Genomic DNA, 26,315 nt, shown 5'->3' with positions numbered 1-26,315 from the left:
TTTATGTTATATCATGGGAATCAGTTTACGGCTTAGACTTTAACCCGAAATGAAAGTAGGATGAGCATCACATGACATATATTTATTTGGAGGGAAATGCAAACCATATGTTTTCTTTTTTTCCAAGTTGGGGTAACATTAAAATAGTAATTGCTCTTACAGTTAATATCTTAATATCATCCATTGAGATATATGTGTATAACATATAACAGTGTTATAAGCCATATGTGTATTCTAAGCTATACATAAGAGTTTATATCCAGTACTCTTCAAGAGATAACATGACTTACTGCACAATAAAAATGTGAATCACTTATGCTAAAAGATAAGGGGGAGAAATCACAGCAAAATATTTTCAAGATTAAATTATTGGATTTTCCCATGTGAAAGATCAGTTGTCAAAACCACCCCAGTAAACTCGTACATATGTTTATCATATAAATCATAACTTTTTAAAGAAAACATAGTGAAGAACAGGTTATCTTCTGACTCATTCACAAATAGAATATAGTTTCCTTTTGGTCATAAGCAAAAGTTCATTTCAATTTCTGAGATCTTTAAAAAATGATATTAGTGTCTTATTTAGTTTGCTTAGTTATCTAAACTTTTGTTTTAATCAGAAACATGGCCCGTATAACTTACCATTTCAGTCTAACATGAGCCTCTTAACTGTTACACAGACAGGCCTTAGATAAAGAAAATTCCACCACGGCCCTATATTTCTCAGTACTCCGTACTTGCTAATTTGTTTTCCTTTTCAGTTTCAGCAAACCATGCATACTTTCCTTGCTCCTATCTACCATAGTGGCTCTTACTTAAAAATGAGCAGCCGTGGTTTGTGAGCAGTGAATATATTTGGCATTTACTTTCATGGGACTTGGAGGAGAGGCATCATGTAGAGGGTTTTCAGGCTGTTCATTTCAGTGGGCTTTTTATCAGGTAGAGAAATGATGGAGCACCTGGCCCTTTGCTATTTTTGCCTTTAGCAGAGATGACACATCATAAAATTAAGCAGCAGTACAATATGTGCCTCTTGCCTTGTACCAACTATAATTTCACATAGCAGAATTGATTCAAAAGCTTCCTATGGTTTTGGCTAATTGAGAGTCAGACTTAAATTGGTAGAAAATACTTAGGTGATGGCCTTTTGTGAGAGTCACTTAGCTAATTTTAAATTGCAAATTGAAATTTTCTTACTTAATTTCTTCATGTAGTGCCAGTGAGTGACTCAAAGCAAGACTACAGAAAAAACAAGCTGTCTGCATTTTCATGTAGATTTTTTTTAAGGTAGGAGGCTGGCAGGTTCTCTCTTAAAGCAGAAGTCCCATTAAATTAGTTAATTTATTTGGTCTCGATACAAATTGCTCAGTTTTTTTTTTGTTGTTGTTGTTGTTTTTTAAGATTTTTTTTTTTTTTATTCATTTGCGAGAGAGCACATGCATGGGGAGGTGGGGAAGGGCAGAGGAAGAGGCGGACTTTGTCGTGTGCAGGGAGCCTGACGTGGAGCTGGAGCCCCTTGTGGGGCAGGATGCCAGGATCGTGACCTGAGCCAAAGGCAGATGCTTAACCAACTGAGCCACCCAGGCATTCCTGAATTTCCCAGTTCTAAACAGTATAGGGAAGTATCGTAGGAGACATGTAGTTATGAACAGAATTAACATAGTTTTGACTCATGTTGGAGTTTATAGACATCGATAGTAACTGATTCCTGTGCAAAGTACCAGGGCTTGAAACCTATATTTTAGATACTATTTCTGAAAGCCTTACATTGTCTCTTTAAATAGTTAGGAAGTCAGATATTCTTGAAGGCTTTTTGATTTATTATTATTATTCATGAATTGAATTTGAAATTTCAAGATTTTCTGGCACTGTCAAGATGATTCTTTCCCCCTTCCCCCTTCCAACCTCACAACTGTTCTTGGGCTCTTTGAACTGTGTTACTTGTCTCTTGACAGCAGAAATCCTGGAATGGGTTAGCATTTTACTAATGACTAATGAGATAGGGCTATGCGGAAAAGCTGCATAACCAGATAAAAGCCATTTATTTGTAACTGTGCAAGTCAAATGTCTGCCCAACTTTTATTCCCAGAGAAGTGTGGAATACTCTAGCAATGTATCTTTTCAAAGGCTTCCACTTGAAGGTGAAAGGTAATATATGGGGGCATCTGGATGGCTCATCAGTTAAGCATCTGCCTTCTGCTTGGGTCATGATCTTAGCATCCTGGGATAGAGGCCCACATGGTTTCCTGCTTCTCAGGGAGTCTGCTTCTCCCTCTGCCTCTCCACCACCGTCTGGCTTGTGCTCGCTCTTGCGCTCTTTCTCTCTCTCTCTCATATAAATAAAATCTTAAAGAAAAGAAAGAAAGGTAGTATCTTTTTTTCCCCTTGCCTGGTGAGCATGTGAAATGCTTACCCTGGGTCGGGGCACTCTGCCTAGCATGATGTGCCGTAGCAACACCAAGAGACAGCTAGTGAAAAAGCCAGGTTCTTCCCCCAAGACTCCAGGAGCTCAGGAAAGCTTTCCAGACCACTTTTAACAGTCTTAAAATGATTATGTTTTCAATTTATACCACACCATGGAGAAGTTAGTGAGTTAAGTACTGTGCACAGTTAAAGTAGCTGCAGGTTTCAAACCAGTCGGTCTCCTCTGGGTTCTTGTCCTTACCGACTGCAGGGTACTACATGGCAGACATTTGGAGAGGTCGGTACCAACAGAAAAGTGAGCTCCAAGAATAAACAGTCATCCAGTACCGCCAAAATGAAGAATACCTTTCAGAGCCAGAGTTTAAAAATCCAATTCCTAGTTTATTCATCAAACATTTAGATCAGGCTGTATTTTCACCTACCCATTGATAAATGCCTTTTGAGAATAGAGTATACAACTTTTAAAAACCTCATCCAAGAAATATTTTTCTCTTAAAAGACAAATCCGGGACACAGTGAACTGGATTTTCAGTGAGCAAATGTTGGTTTACTACATCAATGTTTTCCGGGATGCTTTTTGGCCAAATGGGAAATTGGCACCACCGACCACAATCAGAAGTGAAGAACACAGTCAGGCCACAAAGCAGAGGGCACAGCAGAAGTTGCTTGAAAACATCCCAGGTGAGACCTGGCTTCTGATCCTGAAAAATACAGGGATAAAGGGCGAATGTTAACCCTAGTAAGGCGTTTTCCAGGAAACCTTATTTACAAGATAAATTTTTTTTTCTTTATTTTTCTTTTCTTTTTTTTTTTTCTTTTAAAACATGTCCTTTGCTAAGAAATTATACTGAGAATCTTAAGAACAGTAGTGGTTATAATGCTTTCTTTTACTTAGAAAAATGTTTTAGGACAGATAATAAATGTTGTGCTTTAAAAATCCTGCTAAAGTACACTGTTCAGAGAGATTAATTTTTTAATTGGGTAGCAATATATTAAAATTGTAGTTTGTATAAATGCCTTCTGTTGAAAATTCTAAATAAAGCTATTTTTTTCTTTAAACGTTTGAAAGAACTGATCATTCATGTTCCTCATGCCCCAGTGCCTTTATTTGTTCCATATACATCATGTACTGTTTCCCTCACTGGATATGCATAGACTGTGTACTTTATTGGTAACAGCACAGAATGTAAACTTAATCTTTCAGATACGCTTCAGAGCCTTGTTGGACAGCAAAATGCCCGGCATGGTATAATAAAAATATTCAATGCACTGCAAGAAACAAGAGCCAATAAGCATCTGTTATATGTGAGTAATTTAAAGCCAACCAGAGGACCAGCTATTAATTCAATCTGACATTTCAGTTCACAATGGGAGTTCATTTTAACCCCTTGTGTACTTAATCATTCCTCTTACTTGTAACTCTGAACCCATTATCTACTCAGCTTCATTTTTGTTTGTCTGACTGTTCAGTTGTTCAGTTTGGAAAAAGAAAAAGAGTGCCTCCGGTGTGTGCAGCTTTCCCATCCTGTCACGGGAGAGATGCATGTGACATTTTTGCATGGCTGTTTAACTTTATTTCGGGAAAGCAAACTATTTCCCAGTCATCCGTCTGATTATAATTATCAATATTAACTATTGTTGATGGTGTGATAATGGCAAAGAGACCATGAAATGAATCAGTCTGATACTAAATGGAGTTTAGATTATATTAGTCCCATTTATTGGAGAATAACTTGTTCATGGAGAAGCATCTCAGACCTAAAATGAGACTTTCTCTTAAGACATAAAAATTATGAGTAAACCCTTAGAGAAAAAAAACTCCATATTTTCCTACTTTTTTTTCTTCTTTCTTGGTTCAGGTGCTGATGGAACTGCTGCTAATTGAGTTGTGTCCTGAGCTGAGAAGTCATTTAGATCAACTAAAAGCTGGTCAAGTTTGAGACTGCACAAATAAACCACCAGAGAAATGTCTGTGTAACAATAGACATGAAATATTTTCCTCTTTTCCACAGAGGGCTTGGTTGAGAACCATAATGATTTTTATGTTAGTTACCTCCCTCTAGTTTTGTGTGAAGTAAGCAGAATTTGTTGGGGAGGATACTTAATGCCGTCATAGGCAACAGAAAAACACACTTCTATAACTATTGTTTTTATTTTAATAATAAGATAAAGTTCAACACACTGATTGAAATAAAAACGTTAATATGTGATAAGAACCTAGGAAATATTTTAAATATTTATGAAAACAGTTTTGTTTTAAAATGAAGAACTATGACTATTGTACAGCTACTTTCCTCACTGAGGACTCTGAACATTCCTGTATTATTTCATGTGTACTAAAGAACATTGTTGTGCAATGCTTTGTGGAAAGTTATTGTGAAAATTTTATTGTCTTTATTTTTACCAAAGATTTCCCATAGTTTGAAGCATTTGAAGCAATAAAATACAAAAATGGATCACTGAGCTCTGTGATGTGTAAGGTACATACATCTCAAAAAACGAGGTTGAAACACTTCAGGCAGTTCAAATATTTATCAGATACCTTTTTTGGGAGGGGGTAAAAAGCACTGTGCACATAAATACTTCCGCAAGGAAGTACAAAGTTGGCTGCCTTTCTCCAAACACAGAATGAATATGTGAAAAATACAGTTTTTAGTGTGAATGTGAAGAGCCGAATTCATGTGTGAAGTGATCTGTTGGGAAGTGGGATAGGAGCTGACTTTGAAGGGTGTGCAGCGATGAGACAGGGAGACGCGGATGGGAAGTTACTTCAGGGACCTGAAGGACTTGATTTCATCATCAAGTCTTGTGGACTCTTCGGAGCCTTGTGTGAGATCCAGGGTGTAGGTGTCACTTTGTGTGACTGTTAATAGTGGGGCCATGAACATGTCAATCACTTTTTACCATCTATTATGCAATATTAATAAAACACATTCCCTTCTATAACTGTCCTTCCCCCTAGCCCAGGAATATTGAAAACAATACAACTAGTTGGCAAAAATTCAGTCTGAAATCCATGAAAGAAAGTACTGTATATATACTAAAGTGGTATTGATTATGGCATTGCTAGATCCTACCTGCCAAGTCCTCAATATCGAGTGTAAGAATGAAAGGTGAACAATTAAAAATTAGTAAACCAAATTTCATCTTTGGGATAAAGATAGTCACAGCTCTTTGATCGTTTTTTTTCAAGCCAGGAGGATATTTGACGCTTCAGGATGAATAAGAGATATCCTTCACTCAGATAAGAGAAGCAACCTGAGAACACAGAACCACAGGAACTCATCCTAACACAGTCTAATGTCCACCTTATGCATAATGAAACCATAGCTGTTAAAGTGTATACTGAACGTGAGAAAAATCACGATTTTGAGTCCTCAGTCTTTTTTAAGATAAATTTTAACATTTTGGGGAAGTATAAGAAATAGGAGCTATGAGAAATCGTAAGAGTTTTTTGGTTTCTTTCTTTTTGTTTTTTTTAAGGTTAAGGATCTGGAACTCACTCAGCTCACTTCAATTCACTTGAGTTAAAGAAACTGACCCACTGACCAGTCACGGTGTATACCTCGGTCTGCAGCAGTGGTAGTTTACAAGGGCTCCCTCATGCCACAAGTACCAGCTTAATGGTAACTACAGTAAACTGAAACTTTAAATTTTATGTTGGATTCACTGAAGATAGTTAAGTGTAATGTTTCACCCCATATGACACCTGTCAAATTCCTACATTGGGAATTTCTCAGACCTATATTTTAATAGCAGTTACAAAGCAGTCTTGACTTTGGGATGAAGAAAAGAAAGCATATCTATTAAGTGTGCAGTTAAAGCCAACAAGCACCGCCGTATTACATTCCTATGTTAGGATTCTTAAAAGCTTAAGGGACTGGATTCAGTGTGGAGAAAAGAATACTGGTTGGGAGTTTAGATTGTCAAATGGCTGAAGGAATATTATATATGGATGGTATTAAGAACAAGAGTGAAGTAAGTGGGCTTATATTGTAGAAAGAGATTTAAGCTAGGTATTATGAAATCTTGTTATGGACTTGAGCTATTGAAACATTAGTGGGGGGAAATAGAGACTCTTGAGTAGAGATTTTTAAAGAAAAGGATTAGATTTCAGGGATGGTTTAATTTTCTCTGTCTTAAGAGATTTAAGGGAGAAGTATGTGATCTTTTGAGGGTATCACACAGACCTAAGTCTATGGAAAGTGCTTTTCTTTATATAGAGACAAAATGAAGTTCAAGTAATATAGAAAAACCAGAGTACAAAACAAGAACGAGCAATTTCTGCCATACAGAACTTCTTTAGTGACTGGTACCTGCGTATTAATTATACTAAGATAAGACCTTGTTTAGATCCTCTTTTGGGAAGGATGATTGTGATTTATAAAATAAAGACACATTGGTATGGTGTGTTTTCAGAGAAGGTGTTGTGAAGGTATCTAGAAGACACTGTTTCCAATGTGTTTGTTTCACAGATGTACACTGCTACACCATCTTCTCCATCTGGATGGTACTATTTAAATGATTAACTTTTGTCTTCACAGATCTCATTAATGTAAGGAAAGCCTCTTGCTAATTTAAATTTTTAGCATATTTACTGTTCTTATATTGATAGATGACTTGAGTTTTTTTTCATATTTTATCTTGCTTTGAAATGCATCTAAGTTTTTTTAAACCTAGAAAATGAGTCTAAGCACAAAGAAACATCTAGCTTAACTGGTTATCTTATCAGGAATATAGCAGTGGTTTTACTCCTTAAGATCTTTAAGGGGAGATATGGAGAGGCAAGATTCTAAAACTTACTTTTTTTTCAAGTTTTTAATAAATTAACCAATTATTTATAAGAATATCTTTTAAGAATAAAAGATGTCCCAAAAGACTTAGTGCAGTCTTAGTTTTAACTTCTTCAGAAGTATAAATGCTGGGGCGCCTGGGTGGCTCAGTGGGTTAAGCCGCTGCCTTCGGCTCAGGTCATGATCTCAGAGTCCTGGGATTGAGTCCCACATCGGGCTCTCTGCTGAGCAGAGATCCTGCTTTCCTCTCTCTCTCTGCCTGCCTCTCCATCTACTTGTGATTTCTCTCTGTCAAATAAATAAATAAAATCTTAAAAAAAAAAAAAGTATAAATGCTACACAAATTTATTTAAAAACATAATTTGAAAATTTCTTTAAATTTCTTTATTTCATATTAGTTTAGTGCATCTTAAAAATTTTAAATGACAGCAAATTAAAATCAATAATCTGTCCAAAATCCAGAAAACTAAATAAGGGTCAAAGAAATTTAATGAATTAAACTTGCAAATGGTGTTTTTTATGTTTGCAGCATATATCTGAAGGAATTATAGCTAAGAAGACTACACTAAGTCTTTTAGACACTCTATTGAAAGAAAAGAAAGAGGTATTTGTTTATGGAATGGTTTTCCATATTTGATGTTATCTTGGCCAGTCTGTAAACTAAGAGCTGGATCTCTAAGGACTTTTTTTGCAATTTGATCCTATAGCTGGGTTTCAAGTTGCAAAATTAGAGATTTAAGAATGAAGGTAACATTTCTTTAGTAAAATACCCAGAATAATGTAACTTGGGGTGCAGAAGATAACCAAACGTTGCTCCTGTAAAAATACACACATTCTACAGTGTTAGGGTTGACGATCTTTGTTGAAATCCATTATGGTCTAAATTCTTTGACGAATAAGTAAACAGTGAAGTTCATCTGCCAATGCAGGATTGAGACGACAAGCCTGAAAGTCAAAGATAAAAAGTCCGTAATTTAGATACATTTTGAATTGTTAAGGTCTTACTAAAACTTAAAGTTTTAGGTTTGTTTTTAAGAACTACAGTGAATTTCAAGGGAATTTCTTAGTTATGACACATTTCTATTTTGATTTCTTGATAAAAGAAATTCAAATTAGTCTATGCAAAAAAAAAGATCTTACTGAAAATAACCATGTTATTGTTACTGTCACTTGAAAGAGAAAATTTTATGAGTGTGAAACAATCAAGGGAATTTACATACTGATGATAGTGTTCTAGGTTATGAATTATTAAAATAAGTAACATGGAAAGCATTAGCATTTGGCCTCAAACTTGCTATTATCTTATTATATGAATAGCAGCAACTCTATGATAATTTTATTTTAAAATAACATTTTATTATGATAAAGTAAATAGCGAGAAGTAATAGTGCATGTAACTGCACAGAAAGTCAAGAATTTGGAAGAGACATCGGAGGTTATCTCATTCACACCTGACTCCTTTTTCCTTCAGGACCCATGACAGTTGGTTTGCTTGGTTGCTAAGTCACCATCTTATAGGGAAGACTTTTGTTTTTATTTCACAAGCAGTTGTATTAGGTTTTTCTTTATACTAAGCTAAAATGTCCCTCTGTGTACTTTAGAATCAATGAAGGGGTCCTAGGAGAATATATGAAACTGGTTTTGTGGTGACCCAGAGAGGCAAAGTAGTTGGCATTTGCCTCATTTGACAGGATTCCAGACCCTTCACTGGCATGCTACTTTTGAATTTTCTTCATTTTTAAAAATCATCTTCTGTAAAATACAATGCCCAAAATTGAGTAATGGGGGTATTATCTCCCACCATGTGCAAAATAGTTTTAAGATTGCAGTCTGCTTGTTTTGCTGTTTTATTTGGGATTAATATATACCACATATCAGCATATTTTTGACCCAGAATTTTCTCTGCTTATATTTATTTAGAAAGGACATGATGGATACCACAGAATCTGAAATTGACTTGGTTTGGAAATTGGTATAATACAGAGCATTTAGATTTTTTAAAAATTTAAAGACAACAGTTTTTCTTACTGGTAGAATGGTGTAGTGGTAAATCTCTCAAACACAGTTTGTGTACTGTGTTCCTATGTTTATGTGTCAATATGGCCTTAATACTTTGGAAATTTTAATTTGAAACAATTTAGGGTTTCCAAAGTTGCCTGCACATTGGAGTCCCCTGGAAGGCTCATGACTTAATTGTTCTGAAATAACCTGGGCTTTGGAATTTTTAAGAGATCCCCAGGTGATTTTATTTTATTATTTATTTTATTTTTATTATTATTTATTTATTTTTAAAAAGATTTTACCTTTTTTGAGAGAGAGAGTGAGAAAGAGCACCATCATGGCATAGGAGGCAGAGGGAGAGAGAGGAGATTCCCTGTTAAGCAGGGAGCCAGGGTGATCCCAGGACCCCAGGATCATGATCTGAGGCAAAGGCAGATGTTTAACCCACTGAGCCGCAAAGCCGCCCCCCACCCAGGTAATTTTAATGTAGACAAGTTTGAGAACCACTACAATCCTATGGTCAGATTCAGGCAAAGGATTTTTGTTCCCCTGCTCCAGGTAAACAGCTTGTGTACCCCCACGAATTGCTTTATAAATTTTAAGAAGACATAATTCTAGTTTGGACTTGATGGATGTCATGGACCTAAGGCATGCAGTTTTTATTATATTTATTTTTTTTTAAAATTTTCTTGCAGTTACTATTCATAATGAGTCCCCCTTTCCCCACCTCATTCCCACTTTTTAAGTTGCTTGATTTTAGAGGTGAAATCCGTTTGGAATCTACATCACATGAAATCAAACAGGAAAAGTCTCACTTCAATGGATTACCTCAAACTCATGAATATTCCTCCTAAGTGTGGTAGATGTCATACATAACATTTTTAAAAACTACGTATCTTTAAGGTACTAAAATGAGAGTAGATTCACACTTCAACGTGGAAGAAGGCATGAATATTCTAGCTTTAAGGTCTCTCTCGGTGCTGGGCCTTAGGCTGTAGAGTAGCAGAGTGAGAGGGAATAATATGCATCAAAATGGGACTTCCATCATCTAGTTCAATTATGCTAATAAGAATCTGTTGAATTATCTGCAAACAATTCATGTGTCTGACAACCTCTCCTAGACAGGTTATCTGCACAATGGTTAAGTAGGAAAAAAAAATACTAATCCATAAGTATGTTCAAGGCTTAACTACCAGTTTGGAAATATCTGTTTGGGTTCATTCATATAGATTCTCAGGTTTACTTACTTTAGAATAGTAGTGTTTAGCTGTTGCTTCATCCTTTGTGATACCCAAGCCAAGCTGAAGGCATCGGGCATGGTAGAAAGATGCCATGGCCATGCCTCTGATGATGAATTCTGGGAGACAGTCCGTGACCTGGGCTATCATGGGTATGTCGTGAACCTCATCATAGTCAGCAATCCTGTTGTGATGTTTAATTATGAAATTATAAAAAGACATCACTTGAGTTTTACATTTTTACAAATGACATATTCAGAGATACAATATTCCTTGCACCCAAAGTGATTTCCCAGTTTTTCCCCGTTTGAGGATTAAGTTGTTTGTTATTGGTGAAGGGTAAATATAATAGAATATTTATATATAACATATACATTTAGATGTCATATATAAATTATACATATGTATAATTTATATATAATAGAATAAATAGAATAAAATAAAACCAGGGGAAGAGGAACTACCAGAGTGGTTATGTCACAGCTTCTCTGTGATAATACTTGTCAGACTTAATAACCAAAAGGTTTCTTTTTTTTTCTTGTAATATTAATATTTTAAACTCAATATCACTTTGCAGATTCAAACAATGGGGAAAAAGGCATTTTCTATTTCTTTGGGTCATTTATTCAAACATTAACCTTAAATTTGCACTAAGTCCCATAGGATCAGAAAACATACTTAGTAACTAACACATCTGTCTTTGGTAAAAATGGGCAATAAAAAGAAGTCCTCCTTTATCATTCGGACACAAGCATGGAGAGTTGTGTGAGAATGTGAGCTACTCAACTCAATGTCACCTGTAAAATTATGGGGAATAGGAATGTGGATAATAATGAAAAGTCTGAAATATTTTAAGAACTATTTAAAGTGTTGGTGTTAACCAGATGGGTACTTGAAGATTGGGGACTTCGAGAATCGCACTTTTTTAAAAAAAATTTTAATTTTTAATTTTTTTTATAAACATATATTTTTATCCCCTGGGGTACAGGTCTGTGAATCGGCAGGTTTACACACTTCACAGCACTCACCAAAGCACATACCCTCCCCAATGTCCATAACCCCACCCCCCTTCTCCCAGCCCCCCTCCCCCCAGCAACCCTCAGTTTATTTTGTGAGATTAAGAGTCACTTATGCAAGTGGCCTGCTGCCTGGAAGCCATGATATTGGGGGATGAAGGGTGGAACCAGCTCTTTCATCCTACATTGTAGATGGCTGCCCCACCCTGGGCGAGGCCAGAGGGGGGCCCAGGGAGTGGCTCAGTCAGGCATTATTGGGAGGGAAACACATCATCATGGCCTTATAGCCTTTCTAGAAGACATCCAGGTTTGTTTTTCCTGGTACATTACTTTTTGTAAGTTATGAGCAAATAAATGTAGGAAAGCACATGGGCTCAAAGAAGAGAAATCTCCATATATTTTATAAGATGTTAATGTTGACATTTTTTAACCATTACTCTCATTGTACAATCTTATCAAGCTATCTTGCAACTGTGCAGTTCTAGAACATGTGGCTGAAGAGTCTAGAAGAAATAAACGTATTTAATAAGCATTTCTTATATGCTAAACTATGTTAAGTACTTTATATACACTATTTTTATAATGCTATCAAAGCATTTTCTTCTTTATTAAAAAGGAGATTGATGCCCCCAAAAGTTAAAGTTGATGAGGATGATGCAGCTGGCATATAGAGCAAATAGCGCTGAAATCCTGAAGACCAATGGCATAGAATTATACTATTCAATAAGGTAGCTGCTAGTTACACGTAGTTATTTGAATTAATTAAAATGCAGTGAAATGTTCAGCACTCAGTGGCACTAACCACATTTCCAGTGCTCAATAGCCATCCTTTCCAGTACTGCAGCAAGTTCTATTGAACAGACCTGGCACAGAACATTTAGTAAATGCTCTGTAACATTTACTGTAAATATGTCCATCCAGCTTATTTACCTTTTGGAAAATGAAACACACTTGGTAAAAAATTTCATTTTGTAGTAATACTCCACGAGATTCCCTTGAGCATAGACATTTCCACGTTCTGCTGCTTCCCTTAAGCACTGCAAGGCAGCTTCAGTATCTTGGCGGATGCCTTGTCCATAAAAATACATTAATCCAAGTGCACCCTGGGACTCCAGATTTCCATTGCCACATGCTTCCGAGTGCCAATAAAATGCCTAAGGAAAAACACAACTTCATTTATTTATTATTCACCAGGCAGAATTATAAGGGAATACTGGAAAGAAAAAAAAATCTCTCATTATAAGGTAGTAGTATTAATTAATCTCCTGGAATAGTTCTAGCACCTTGAGTATATTTCAGGTTGGTCCCAATTTCACATACCTAGAAGAGAGTGCTAAGGTGAGCCCACCTGTCTTCTACCCACCGTGTAGGTTAGGCCACAGTCTAGACTGCAGCTGTTTCAGGATTCACGATTTCTCATTTTTCCAGAGGAAGGACTGGGAGGGTAGGGAGTAGGAGGTAAGTGTCTGCTGGGCTTTGAGACACCTGCCATGAGGCCCTGCAGGGAGAGGAGAGCTGCCAATGCTGAAGGGCAGTCAGGTCCAGGTGGACCTCCGAGATGGCGCCTATTGAGATCAGAGGCAACCAAGGTAAAAGCCATGTGTGGCCACGAGCACATGTGCTCAATGTGCAACTGCAGTGAATTTAAATTAGTTCAAAAAATTATTTCCAAGTAGCTGTTCAGTTATCCAAAGTGGGTCTTGGTTGCTATGTGTTTCTTTTAAGTTTGTCCTTAATGCCTCCTACAAGTAGGACTTGGCTCTACATTTCCTTCTCCCTATAGGATTTCTTTGAAAATGTTTCAGTGATTGATGATTAAAGAGATTGTATTTCTGTAAAAATCTTAAATTGATTTGATTTGTTACTAGGCTTTTGTTTTGGTTTTGGTTTTGGGGTGTTTTTTTTTTTTTGTATTTTACTTATTAACATCATAACTTTCTTAGGACAAATTAATTTATTCACATGTAAAAGGATTTGGGCTATATTTCAGGATTCTCTTAGCTTTCATGGTATAATAATATTTTGTGTGTGTGGCTTTTAATAGCATGCAAAATTCTCACACATCTGTGGACTCCTTTGGTAGAGGTGGAGATGAGTAAAGCATGAAATGAGCTTTGAGATACTAAAATGTGAACTTTACATTTTAAAGAATTATAAGAGATCTTTAAAAGTAAACACTCATTCTTTACCATCCTTCATTCAAAAAAGAAATAGCAGGGGTGCCTGGGTGGCTCAGTGGGTTAAAGCCTCTGCCTTCTGCTCGGGTCATGGTCCCAGGGTTCTGGGATAGAGCCCCGTGTCGGGCTCTCTGTTAGGTGGGGAGCCTGCTTCCTCCTCCCTCTCTCTCTCTGCCTGCCTCTCTGCCTACTTGTGATCTGTGTCTGTCAAATAAATTAATAAAATATTAAAAAAAAAAGAAATAGCAAAATATTAATCTACATGTGGTGCTAGCATTAAAGACAAATAGATCAGTGTTACCTTTTCTAAGTCTTTAGGCTCTTTTGTTGAATAATACAATCCTAGGATACTTTGAGCCTTCACACTAGCTTTAGGATTTCCATTGTCTGCAGCAAAAAGCCACAGTCTGAAAAAGAAAGGCAAGGCAAGTTATTCTTTGTGTCAGCATTTGATTTAAAAATAAATAAATAAATAAATAAATAAACAAACACTTGTTTTCAGGTAAAACTACCTTTCAGCTTCCTCATCTGATTGTTTGATGCCTTTCCCTTCATAATAAGCTCTTCCAAGGTTGTAGGCAGCTGCAAACTGTAAGTGCCTTGCTTTGGGACATGGAGAATCAACAATTTTCTTCATATATTCCACTCCTTTTTCCTTCCACAAAGGAAAAGAACAAACAAAAAAAACCCTAGTTTTTAGTTTTATCCAAACTAAATTCTTTCTCCCAATAATACTGTAAAGTGTTCACCCTCTGACATGATGTTTGCTCTCATGACTCTGTGCCCAGACAGGATGGTTGTGCTTTAGTCTGCAGAGCTGGAAAGAAAAGAGGGACGGAGGGAGGGAGGGGAGATCCGTCTACTGAGTAGGCGTTCCCAGAGTTCCAGGATAGAAGGCATTTCCCTCACTCTATAGCTTTCAGAGTTGCATTATGTTTCAATATGGTTTCCTTTCTTCTCTCCTTCTTCCTACCTTATCACCCTTATTCTGCATGGGCACAGTTTTTAGTATTTATCAAAGTACAGGAATATCTGTAACTTCTTCCACATTTATAATTAGAGTACATTTGTGAGCCCCAAACACTGTTTTCTCTCTTTAAGCACACCAAGTATGCTCAGTGATAATTTACATCCAATATGCTAATCTTCATATGATATCTGCTTAGTCGCAAAGAGCACAAGAAGACACTGCGCCCTCCAGAAATCCATCAGACACAAATTTTCAAACATCACTCCAAAAAAGAAAATGTTTGACCATCAAATACATTGCTTATACACTACATTCTAGCTTTCATCCTTCACTGCTCTCTCCAAGTTCTGTTGCTGGCTGAACACCACAATAATAGAAAATAAAGATGTTTGCCTTCTAGTGAGTCCCAATTTATAAGGATTTATTTTTGTGAATGTGTCACATGGGTATTTGCCTTTTCCCCAAAACCTAATAGTAAGAGGGAGCTTACTGGTAGTCAAGTGATGTGATTGTGTAAATCCTTCCACAGATCGCAATGTCTAAATCTGGAGCAAACATTAAAAAATAACCGACTTTTTAAAGTAGGTTCCAAAAAGCTCCCCAACTTTTTAAAGACACTGGAAAGTTTACCAGAGGACACACAAGTTGAGAGATTATTCTTTTTTTTTTTTCCTTAAATTAAACTATAATGTATTATTTGTCCCGATGGTACAGGTCTGTGATTCATCAGTCTTACACATTTCATAGCACTCACCATAGCACACACCTGCCCCAATGTCCATAACCCAGCTACCCTCTCCCTACCTCCCCACCCCACAGCAACCCTCAGTTTGCTTCATGAGATTAAGAGTCTCCTATGGTTTGTCTCCCTCCCGATCCCATCTTGTTTCGCTTTTTCCTTCCCTACTGGAGAGATTATTCTTAAAAACTGCAAATAGAAGGGATCCATGAAGTTCAGTGAACCCCAGGCTGGATAAACACAAAGTAGCGTTCCTAGGCATACATCATAGTCAACCTGCTGAAAGCCAAAGAAATTTTGAAAGCAGCCAGATAAAAATGACGCATTAAATACAGAAGAACAACTACATAATTAGTATTTCAGAAGACTGAAATCACACTGTGCATCTTTTCTGACTACAACAGTATGAAACTAGAAATAAATCAGAAGAAAAAAGGGTGGGGAATACACATGGAGGTTAAATCACACGATACGAAACAACCATGGGTCAATAAAGCAAAGAAGAAATCAACAAAGTATGTGGAGACAAATGCAAATGAAAACACAATATCCCCAAATATTGGGACACAGCAAAGACAGTTCTAAGAGGAAATTATGTAGTGATACAGGCCTACCTCAAGAAACAAGAAAAAAGCTCAATCTAACCTTACACCTAAAGGAACTAGAAAAAGAAAAACAAAGCCCAAGGTTTGTAGAAGGAAGGATAAAGATCAGAGCAGAAATAAATACAAGGGCGCCTGGGTGGCTCAGTGGTTAAGCCGCTGCCTTCGGCTCAGGTCATGATCTCAGGGTCCTGGGATCGAGTCCCGCATCGGGCTCTCTGCTCAGCGGGGAGCCTGCTTCCTCCTCTCTCTCTCTCTGCCTGCCTCTCTGCCTACTTGTGTTCTCTCTGTGTCAAATAAATAAATAAATAAAATCTTAAAAAAAAAAAAAAAAAGAAAGAAATACAAGACTGAAGAAAAATGTCAATGAAACCAAGAGCTAGTTCCTTGAAAAGATAAACATATGCCAATAAATTGAACAACCTTGAATAAATTCCTAGAATCCTCCAATCTTCTGAAACTAAATCAAGAAGAAATTAAAAATCCGAACATTACTAGTAATGAAATTTAATCAGTAAATTTAATCACTAACAAAAAAGTCAAGGAACAGATGGCTTCACAGGTAAATTCTACCAAACATTTAAAGAAGAGATAATACCTATCCCCCTCAAACTATTCCAAAACAATAGAAGAGGAAGGAAACTTTCCATGTACATTCTGTGATGCTAGCATTAACTGATACCAAAACCAGACAAAGACACCATAAAAAAAACTGCAGACTAATATTCCTGATGAACATAGATGGAAAAATCCTCAACAAAATATTAGCAAACTGAATCCAACAATACATTAAATCAAGTGGGATTTATTCCAGGGATGCAAGGATGTTTCAATATTCACAAATCAGTGTGATAACATCACATCAGCAAAACAAAGGATAAAAATAATATGATCATCTCAAGAGACACAGAAAAAACATCTGGTAGAACTCAACATCCATTCATGATAAAAACTCTCAACAAAGTAGGTTTAGAGGAAGCTTACCTCAATACAATAAAGGCTATATATGAAAACTCCACAGCTAACATCTTACTCACTGATGAAAAACAGAACTTTTTTTCTAATATCAGGAATAAGACAAGGATGTCCAGTCTTACCACTTGTATTCAACATAATACTGGAAGTCCTAGCCTCAGCAATCAGATAAGAAAAAGAAGTATTGGGGCGCCTGGGTGGCTCAGTGGGTTAAGCCGCTGCCTTCGGCTCAGGTCATGATCTCAGGGTCCTGGGATCGAGTCCCGCATGGGGCTCTCTGCTCGGCAGGGAGCCTGCTTCCCTCTCTCTCTGCCTGCCTCTCCATCTACTTGTGATTTCTCTGTCAAATAAATACATAAAATTAAAAAAAAAAGAAAAAGAAGTATTCATTTTTTAAATAAGCAAACTGTCACTGTTTATAGATGACAATGATACTATATGTAGAAAATCCTAAAAACTCCACAGAAAGCTACTGGAAGTCATAAATTAAATCAGTAAAGTTTCAGTGTATAAAATTAATACTCAGAAATTAGTAGTATGTCTACATTCTAATAACAAAGTAGCAGAAAAAGAAATTAAGTAACTCTCATTTACATGGGTCACCTGGGTGGCTCAGTTAGTTAAGCCTCTGCCTTCGGCTCAGGTCATGATCTCGGGGTCCTGGGATTGAGCCCTGTGTCAGGCTTCCTGCTCAGTGGAGAATCTGCTTCTCCCTCTGCCCTCCTCCACTCCCACTCATGCTCACTGTAAAATAAAATCTTAAAAAAAACTCCAAAACTTCCAATTACAGTTGCACAGAAGATAATAAAGTACATAGGAATAAACTTAACTAAAGAGGTGGAAGACCTATACTGTGAAAACTATAAAACACTGATTAAAGAAATTGAAGATGACACAAACAAAATGGAAAGATATTCCACACTACTGGGTTGGAAGACAACATTGTTAAAATGTCTGTCTTACCCAAAGCAGTCTACAGATTCAGTGCAATCCCTATCAAAATACCAACAACATTTTTCACAAAAGTAGAACAAAAAGTACTAAAATTTGCATGGATCCACAAAAGACCCTGAATTGGCAAAGTAGTCTTGATAAAGAGCAACAAAGCTGGAGATATCTTAATTCCAGATTTCAAGGTATACTACCAAAGCTATAGTAATCAAAACAGTATGGTATTGGCACAAAAATAGACACAGAGATCAATGGACAGGAGGTAGAGCCCAGTAGTAAACCCACAATTATATGGTCAATTAATCTGACAAATGAAGCAAGAATACACCATGAGAGAAAGACAGTCTCTTCAATAAATGCTGCTGGGAAAAGCGGATAGTTACATGTAAAAGAATGAAATTGGACCACTTTCTAACACCACACACAAAAATAAAAAGGCCCAAAGACTTATATGTGAGACTTGAAACCATAAAACTCCTAGAAAACAGGCAGTATTTTCTCTGACGTTGGCCATTAGAACATTTTTCTAGATAATGTCTCATAAAGCTAGGGAAACAAAAGCCAAAATGAACTACTGAGACTACTTCAAAATAAAAAGCTTTTGTAGCACAGTGAAGGAAACCACACCAAAAGAAAAAAGCCAAAAATCTACTGAATGGAGAAGTTATTTGCAAATGGTATAGCTGATAAGCAGTTAATATCCAAAATATATAAAGAACTTACCCAACTCTGTCATACACACAAATAACCCAATTAAAAATGGGCATAAGACCTGAATAGCCATTTTGCCAAAGAAGACCTAAAGATGGCCAACAGACAAATGGAAAGATACCCAACATCCCTCATCATCAGGAAAATGTAAATCAAAACTACAATGAGCTATCACTTCACACCTGTCAGAATGGCTAAAATAAAAAAGACAAGAAATAACAAGTGTTGGTGAGGATATAGAGAAAAAGGAACATTTGTGCACTGTTGGTGGGAATGCAAACCGGTGCAGCTATTGTGGAAAACAGTATGTAGGTTCCTCAAAAAATTAAAATAGAAATACCGTATGGTTGAATAATTCCACTATTGGGTATTTACCCAAACATAATGAAAATAGTAATTTGAAAATATATATATGTCTCTGCATTTATTGCAGAATTATTTATAAAAACCAAGATATGGAAGCAACTTACATGTCCACAGATAGATGAATGGATAAAGAAGATGTGATGTATATGTATTTGTATGCACACACACACCTTAAATTAATACAATGTTATATGTTAATTACATCTCAATAAAAATGGCAGGGGCAACAATAGTAGTAGTGAGTGACTTCTCATGGGAATTAATGAAGGCCAGAAGATTTGAGAACAGCATTTTTATTTTTATTTATTTATTTATTAAGGTTTTATTTATTTATTTGACAGAGATCACAAGTAGGCAGAGAGGCAGGCAGAGAGAGAAGAGGAAGCAGGCTCCCCGCTGAGCAGAGAGCCCGATGTGGGGCTCGATCCCAGGACCCTGAGGATCATGATCTGAGCCGAAGACAGAGCCTTTAACCCACTGAGCCACCCAGGTGCCCCAAGAACAGCATTTTTAAAATGTGGAAAAGAAAAACTTCGACCAGCAAAAAAATTCATAAAAAGTGAAGGCAGATAAAATAATGAATACTGTTATGCTGAAAATAAATAAATTTAATTAAAAAAAAGAAAAGATGGCTTCTGGTTCCAAAAGGAACAATGCTATGCAGACAAAAATAAAAGCTGTCTTCCTGATTTAGCAAAAAAAAAAAAAAAAAAAAAAAAAAGGCAAATTAACAACATTTTTAGATTACCAAAATCAGAGATAATTCATTCTCTGCAAACTGTACTATAAGAAGTGCCCTTCAGAGGAAATTCTTCAGGTTGAAAGGAAAAGAACATAGTGCCAGATGTCTACACAGGTTGATAGGAAGGAATAAAGAGTTCCAGAAGTGGTAAGTATGTAACAAATATAAAAGGATACACACATATATACATATACATATGTGTACCTAATTGTTTTCCTCCTAGTTTCTTCAAAAGATATGACTAAAGTGGGCGCCTGGGTGGCTCAGTGGGTTAAGCCACTGCCTTCGGCTCAAGTCATGATCTCAGAGTCCTGGGATCGAGTCCCGCGTTGGGCTCTCTGCTCAGCAGGGAGCGGGCTTCCTCCTCTCTCTCTCTGCCTGCCTCTCTGCCTACTTGTGATCTCTCTCTGTCAAACAAATAAATAAAATCTTTAAAAAAAAAAAGATATGACTAAAGCAAAAATTACACTTTTATATTTGGGGATTTATAATATAACGTAAATTTAAGAAGTATACTATGACAACACTAAAGATTGGTTGCTTTACCCGTTTTCCCCCAGTGCTATTTCCAGGTTGCATTTGTAGCTTCCTCAGATACGGCAGTGTGTGTGATCGTTATCTCTGTGCGGGTAATAACGACCTGTGAATGCTCCCTGAAGAAAACGGTTCAAATCTACCGCGCCAAGTATATACAGTTCAGTCAGCCTCTGGACCAAATGAGTATCAAGAACAACTTGGTAAATTAATAAAAGAAAGCGATAAAAATTAAGAATGGGCTCTTTGGCCCTTTACTGCAGGTTAAGAGTATAATCAAGCTAACAGTGTCAGTCTAGGTGAGGAGGGACCTGCAGAGGCCATCTTTATGCTCCTCTGGCCTCCATATGTAATCACATTCGAGCCATTCTGTTTGGAGTTGCCCTATGCCAACCCATTGAATCTGCTAACCTTCTGGATCCTCCACTTCTTCATGTTCTTAATTCCCATATTTTCGGCTGATTCTGTATCTGTGGCCATACTCATGTCTTTGTTCCTGTTTCCTTCTTTGGCCTTCTCTGCCTACTCAGCTGCACTCAAGCAGCTGAGCATGGTCCTTCTTTAAACTCGTGATCACACATTTCAGAGCGAGCTCTCCGCCCTGGCAAACAGTACTATCAATTTGTCTCATCAATTATCTGGCCCACTTACCTGGTAGAGAAGATACGATTTCAGACTTTATCCTTTGTCTTCGCACTTCTACTGCTCCCTGCCCTTTCCCTCATTCTCAGTTCATGGCTTCACCTTTTTAAAATTTTTATATTTTTATTAAAAAAAAATGGAGTGGTTCAAGACTTTGTATGTCATCTTTGTACACAGAGACTATGCTAATTTTTTCTGTCCTTCCAATTTTAGTACACATACTGCTGAAGCAAGCATATGGCTTCACTTTCTGCACTGAGAAAATAGAAAATCAAAAGAAACACCAAATCCGTGAATTTACCCAGCTCATCATTTTTTCCCTCTATACTAGATCTCGTGTATCGACTTACAAATATACTGTGGCATCTCTGTTCTGGGGGGATGCCCCCTCGAGTCCATGATCCCTTCGTTATTGCATATGCATCTGTTCTGCTTTATGGTAAAACTCAGTGCTTCTGTCTGCCTTCTCCCCGGCAGTCTCCCCAGCCCCCTTTGGCCTGCGTCCCTTACCATTCCACTGCAAAGGCTGGTCAGTCTGTCCAGTGAGATTCATCTTAATGTGCCTAATTCTAAGTGCTCAGTTTCCATTAAACTCACCACAGCAGAATTTGAGACAGATGATCTCTCTCTCTCTCTCCCCCCTTTTTTTTTTTGGTAAAGATTTTATTTATTTATTTGAGCGCATGAGACGGGGGAGGGTCAGAGGGAGAAGCAGGCTCCCCGTTGAGCAGGGAGCCCGATTTGGGGCTGGATCCCAGGACCCTGGGATGGACCCTGAGCTGAAGGGAGATGTTTAACCAACTTAGCCTCATGTTGTTCCCTCCGTCCGAATGCCAGTCCCGACCTTATGAGCTGTTCTTGTGTCCTGAGCATCAGCACCTGTCAGCGGCTCTGTGAAAACAAGTCCCGCCTTGTGCCTAGCACACGCACCTGTCTCCGTCCAGGACTCAAAACTGCACTCGTAGTTTTCCTCAGACTATGCGCTCCTCTTCGTACTGACCTTTGCTTCCCCAAGCATCTCAGACTCTTCCTGCCTTGTAAATGTTTGTGGAATGAAGGAGTGAGTAAAGAATACAATGAATCCAACTAAACTAGAGCTGGATAAGTCACAAGAGTACACACCTCGGGGATGGTAGAGCAGGTGCTCACAGCGCGAAAAACAGAGGCGGATATTTTTTAAGCTGCTTTTGTGTCTTTTAAGGCAACTCCATTGATGATGATGACCCCCATGAACGGTACCAGTGCACAAAGAAACGCCACTGTCTTAAGTGGTAGGATCTATGTGTGTTTTAAGCATCGGGGTTGTAGGTGAACTAGAGGTGAGTTCAAAGGACCTGAGAGATGCTTACTTATCTAGGGAGAGACAGGCAGTTGGTGGTATGGATCTCAGCAGGAGGCTCTGGTGTGAAGACAACAATCTGGACATCTTTGTGAAGTCTAGGGAGTGTTAGCCATGGGGCAGGATGAGCTGAGAGAGTAAGTGGGGGCAGCAGAGGCCTAGGTTGTTCTTTTTTTTTCCCCTCAAAGATTTTATTTATTTATTTGACAGAGAGATCACAAGTAGGCAGAGAGGCAGGCAGAGAGAGCATGGTCACCCAGGTGCCCAGGGACCTAGGTTCTGACATACTTCACACTTAGGAGAGAAGCAGCTAGCAAAAAACAGGGGAGGCTATGAAGAGATGAAGAGGGAAAGTTGTATTCCAGACACATACAAGGTTTGATGGAAGATTGGGGCGCCTGGGTGGCTCAGCTGGTTAAGCCTCTGCCTTCAGCTCAGGTCATGATTCCAGGGTCCTGGGATTGAGCCCCGAACTGGGCTCACTGTTCAGTGGGGAGTCTGCTTCTCCTCCTCCTGCTGCCTGCCACTCCCCCTGCTTGTGCTCTATCAAATAAATAAATAAATAAAACCTTTAAAACGACAACAAAGAACCCCCCAAACAGTAGAAGATGATGGTAAGAGTTTTTAAAAGCATGGGAGAGAATCTTAGATACCAAGAGGAAGATGTTTCAAGAGGGGTATGGTCAACTGTGTTCAATTCACAGTAAGGGCAATGTAGTCCTGCATTCGACATGTTACTGTGTTTTTAACAGGCTAAATTATAAATAGTTTAAAATAAAATATCTTGGATTTCATGGAAATATTCATTTTTTTCATCATTTACTTATTTCATGTGCTATGATTACAACAGAGTACAAATGAAGAATTTCAGGAATTAAAGTGTAGTCCCCATTGTTAACTTTATACAACACCAAGTCAGGAAAGAAGACACGTGCCTTCCTTTAGAAGTTATTCAGTCTCTTGACAACTCTGCGAGTTAGATGGACAGGTTTTATTTTGTGTGCTGCCTCCAGTGGATTGAATTGGTAATGTCACCTTCAAGCTATGTATTGATAAAAGTCCTGCGCTATGTCTGGATTCAACTATTAAGGGGGCTGTGATGAGTTATCTAGGATGGCCAAGGGTGTGGGGAAATGACAGAGGTATCTCTAACTTGGGTTTATTTGTCCTAATTTTACAAATGTGGAAACTGGAGTCCAGAAATAATCTCCCCAAGACCATTCTGCTTATAAGCAGTGAAGTGAAGATTAGAAAGCCTGTGACTTTTCACAAATTGTTAATAGACCATTATGGATAGAGCAGTTTTGCTAATGAACACAGAGAAATGAACTTCTGAGCATCTTTGAAAAATTTAAAAGTAAATTCCCAATATTTATTTGATAGTATGTGAAATTTCCTTGTAAGAGGAGACATAATAAATAAATAAATAATAAAGCCCATAAGGAATAGAAAAAATTATAAAACTGATCTCCAAACCTCATAGCTCAGTTTATTCTTTCTTTTATCTTCAAGCATGCATAAATAAATGAGGTCTAAAATATTGATACACATCAATTATGCAGGTATTTAAATAATAATATAGATCATATTTATTGACAAGGAGAAGGATATTCAAAATACATTGTTAGGAGAAAAAGGATATAAAAAACATATATAGTACGGCCCTACCTTGAACAAAACGTACACACACAAATATATATATATATAATTTTTTGCATGGGGTAATACATGGAAGCATATACTTTAAAATAATAACCAGGGTCATATTTGACAGTAGAATTTGGTGATCCTATTTTGCTTATTTTCTAACTTTCCCCATGGAATAAATTTTTAAAATAAAGGAAAACATTTTAAAACAAAAGTGTTATTGACAGTCAATATTAGCAAGGAGGGGGTGAAAAGAAATTTTGTGTTTCACATAAATGTAAAAATGCCTACTGCTATACCTTAAATACTAAAAGGATAGATATTATTAAAGTATAAGTATAGAAATATATTATTAAAATATAATTTTAATTCTATCAAATAATCCGTTAACTATGAGATCTTTAGAGACCGTAAACAAACAGTAACTTACAGCATCTGTAGGTGTCCCCAGCCCATCATAATACATCACTCCTAGCTGGTAAGTTGCTTGATGGTCTTTCTCCTTGATTTCTTCGAACTGTTCTAATGCTTCTTCATACCATCCCTAAAAGCTCCCAGGAAATATTGAATTACTTTCATTATTACCTTAAAGTAATCCCAAATACTTAATTCCCACTTAAATCTGGCTAGGAGCACCAAATATAACAAAAGACGGCAACAAATTTATGGAATTTGCAAGTATGGCATCGACAATAGTCAGCGCACTATAAAATCAATTAAATAGATGTGAGTATGGCAACTGAGGGTGACCAGGAAGAATCTGGGTGAGATTTCTCTTTTGCTTTCACTCTTATTTTTGGATATGCCAAACTTCTCTTGAAGTGATAGCGCAGCCCTCTTGAATCCATCCTACCATATACCCTCACCACTTCTGGAGTACGAGAAACTTCAGAGCTGGGGCAAGAGCATCAGAGAAAATGTGAACATCAGGATATTCACTATCATTAATTATCCACTACTTGGATGGTTCATGTCCTCCAGGGTTGCAGTTCTCCAGCTAGGGAGAAGACATGAAACAACAAATGTGATTCTCTAAAATTATCTTTCTCCCAGGCTTCCTTTGGAAACCTGCATGTTTTAAGGCTCCTTAACAGTGCTATGATCTGAAGCTATGGTGTGAGGGACTAATGGGGCTGATATCTTACTCCACAAGGGAAAATATCTTGCACTAAAGACTGAATCCTTTGTAATCATGGAAAGAAAGTCTGTTACTAAACTGGAAAGTTATTACTTAGGGAGAGCAGACCAGAGAAAAGCAACTTCTGGAAGGCACAACAGCCACTGAAATCCTTTTTTTATAAACTATAATGAATCAACAAATTGACAAAACCAATTAAAACTGCACCAAAATACTAATAAATACTGATTTTAAAGAACACATAATAATGAGTTAATAACCTAGCTGTTAAGACTCATTCTCCTTTCTGGCTAATGATTGGCCGAGATGTGAGGGAGCTGGAAAAGTTAGAATATGCTATAGGAAGAAAGAGAAAGGAGGTCCTTTTAGTTTTCGTGATTTTTTTTTTTTTTTAAGATTTTTTATTTATTTATTTGACAGAGAGAAATCACAAGTAGATGGAGAGGCAGGCAGAGAGAGAGAGAGGGAGGGAAGCAGGCTCCCTGCCGAGCAGAGAGCCCGATGCGGGACTCGATCCCAGGACCCTGAGATCATGACCTGAGCCGAAGGCAGCGGCTTAACCCACTGAGCCACCCAGGCGCCCCAGTTTTCGTGATTTTTAATACCATCTACATGCTGGAAAATCTTAAATATATATTTTCAACCCAGACTTCTCCTTGGAGACCTAGACTCTTAATGTGTAAGTTTCTACTTTGAAACCTGTCTACATAGATGACAACGGACATCCGAAACACCATGTGTATGAAACCTGAACTCTTGACTATCTTCTCAATAGTCACCCTCCCCATTCCTCTACTTTTCAGTCCATGATGCTATTATTTGTGTCTCCAAAGTAAATCCAGGACCCAGCTTCCACTGCACCATTCTGGTCAAGACCAGCATCCTCTCTTGCTTGAAGTAGTATGATTTCCCCCTCAACTGGTCTTGGTTTCATGCCTGCCTTCTAATCTGTTCATCATGGACTCAAGACACTTGAGTGTTTTCTTATTACAATTTAAACAAAGCTGATCTAAAGCCATTCTCTGCCTTGCTTGTTACCACATTGGTCTCAATTTCTAGAGCTCACAGAGCACGCCTTCATCTCTGAAACACTGCATTTTCTCCCCTTTGCCTGGGATGCACTTGCACTGGGCTGTTTGCACTGCTCATTTCATTTTTTTTCAAATTAGTTTCTCTCTCTCTTTTTTTTTTTTTTTTAAGATCATTTATTCACTGGAGAGAGCATGAACGAGTGAGAGCAGGAACAGCAGGGGTGGAGGAGAGGGAGAGGGAGAAGTAGACCCCCTGCTGAGCAGGGAACCCGATACAAG

General features: G+C 37.6%; 2 protein-coding genes and 1 non-coding gene across 10 annotated transcripts in view; 1 reads left to right on the top strand and 2 right to left on the bottom strand.

Annotated features, from left to right (window-relative positions):
• The window catches only part of SNX25 (sorting nexin 25), a 128,542-nt gene extending 123,662 nt beyond the window's left edge, over nt 1–4,880 (top strand). The window contains exons 17-19 of the mRNA XM_059155829.1: nt 2,924–3,105; nt 3,629–3,729; nt 4,284–4,880. Of these exons, the coding sequence (XP_059011812.1) occupies nt 2,924–3,105; nt 3,629–3,729; nt 4,284–4,364 (364 nt within the window). The 3' untranslated portion in view covers nt 4,365–4,880. The remainder of the gene's footprint in view (nt 1–2,923; nt 3,106–3,628; nt 3,730–4,283) is intronic.
• Nucleotides 2,985–26,315, bottom strand: part of LRP2BP (LRP2 binding protein) — a 40,411-nt gene continuing 17,080 nt past the window's right edge. For 7 of the 8 annotated variants that reach the window (XM_059155837.1, XM_059155842.1, XM_059155843.1 and 4 more), the window contains 7 exons: nt 24,298–24,411; nt 14,162–14,304; nt 13,951–14,056; nt 12,403–12,626; nt 10,466–10,640; nt 8,050–8,162; nt 2,985–3,125 (listed from right to left, as the gene is read on the bottom strand). In XM_059155837.1, the coding sequence (XP_059011820.1) occupies nt 8,097–8,162; nt 10,466–10,640; nt 12,403–12,626; nt 13,951–14,056; nt 14,162–14,304; nt 24,298–24,411 (828 nt within the window). In that variant the 3' untranslated portion in view covers nt 2,985–3,125; nt 8,050–8,096. Of the gene's footprint in view, nt 3,126–7,987; nt 8,163–10,465; nt 10,641–12,402; nt 12,627–13,950; nt 14,057–14,161; nt 14,305–24,297; nt 24,412–26,315 lie in introns of all 8 variants that reach the window. The other variant, XR_009349577.1, reaches the window with a different exon arrangement.
• On the bottom strand, nt 21,012–21,118 carry LOC131820724 (U6 spliceosomal RNA). Its single transcript, XR_009349750.1, has one exon. It is a non-coding gene; the product is annotated as a U6 spliceosomal RNA (small nuclear RNA).

The sequence above is a fragment of the Mustela lutreola genome, chromosome 18, assembly GCF_030435805.1.
Source record: "Mustela lutreola isolate mMusLut2 chromosome 18, mMusLut2.pri, whole genome shotgun sequence".
In the NCBI taxonomy this organism is placed as follows: Eukaryota; Metazoa; Chordata; class Mammalia; order Carnivora; family Mustelidae; genus Mustela; species Mustela lutreola.
Note: the sequence above shows the minus strand (reverse complement) of the source record. Positions and strands in the feature narration are given on the sequence as shown.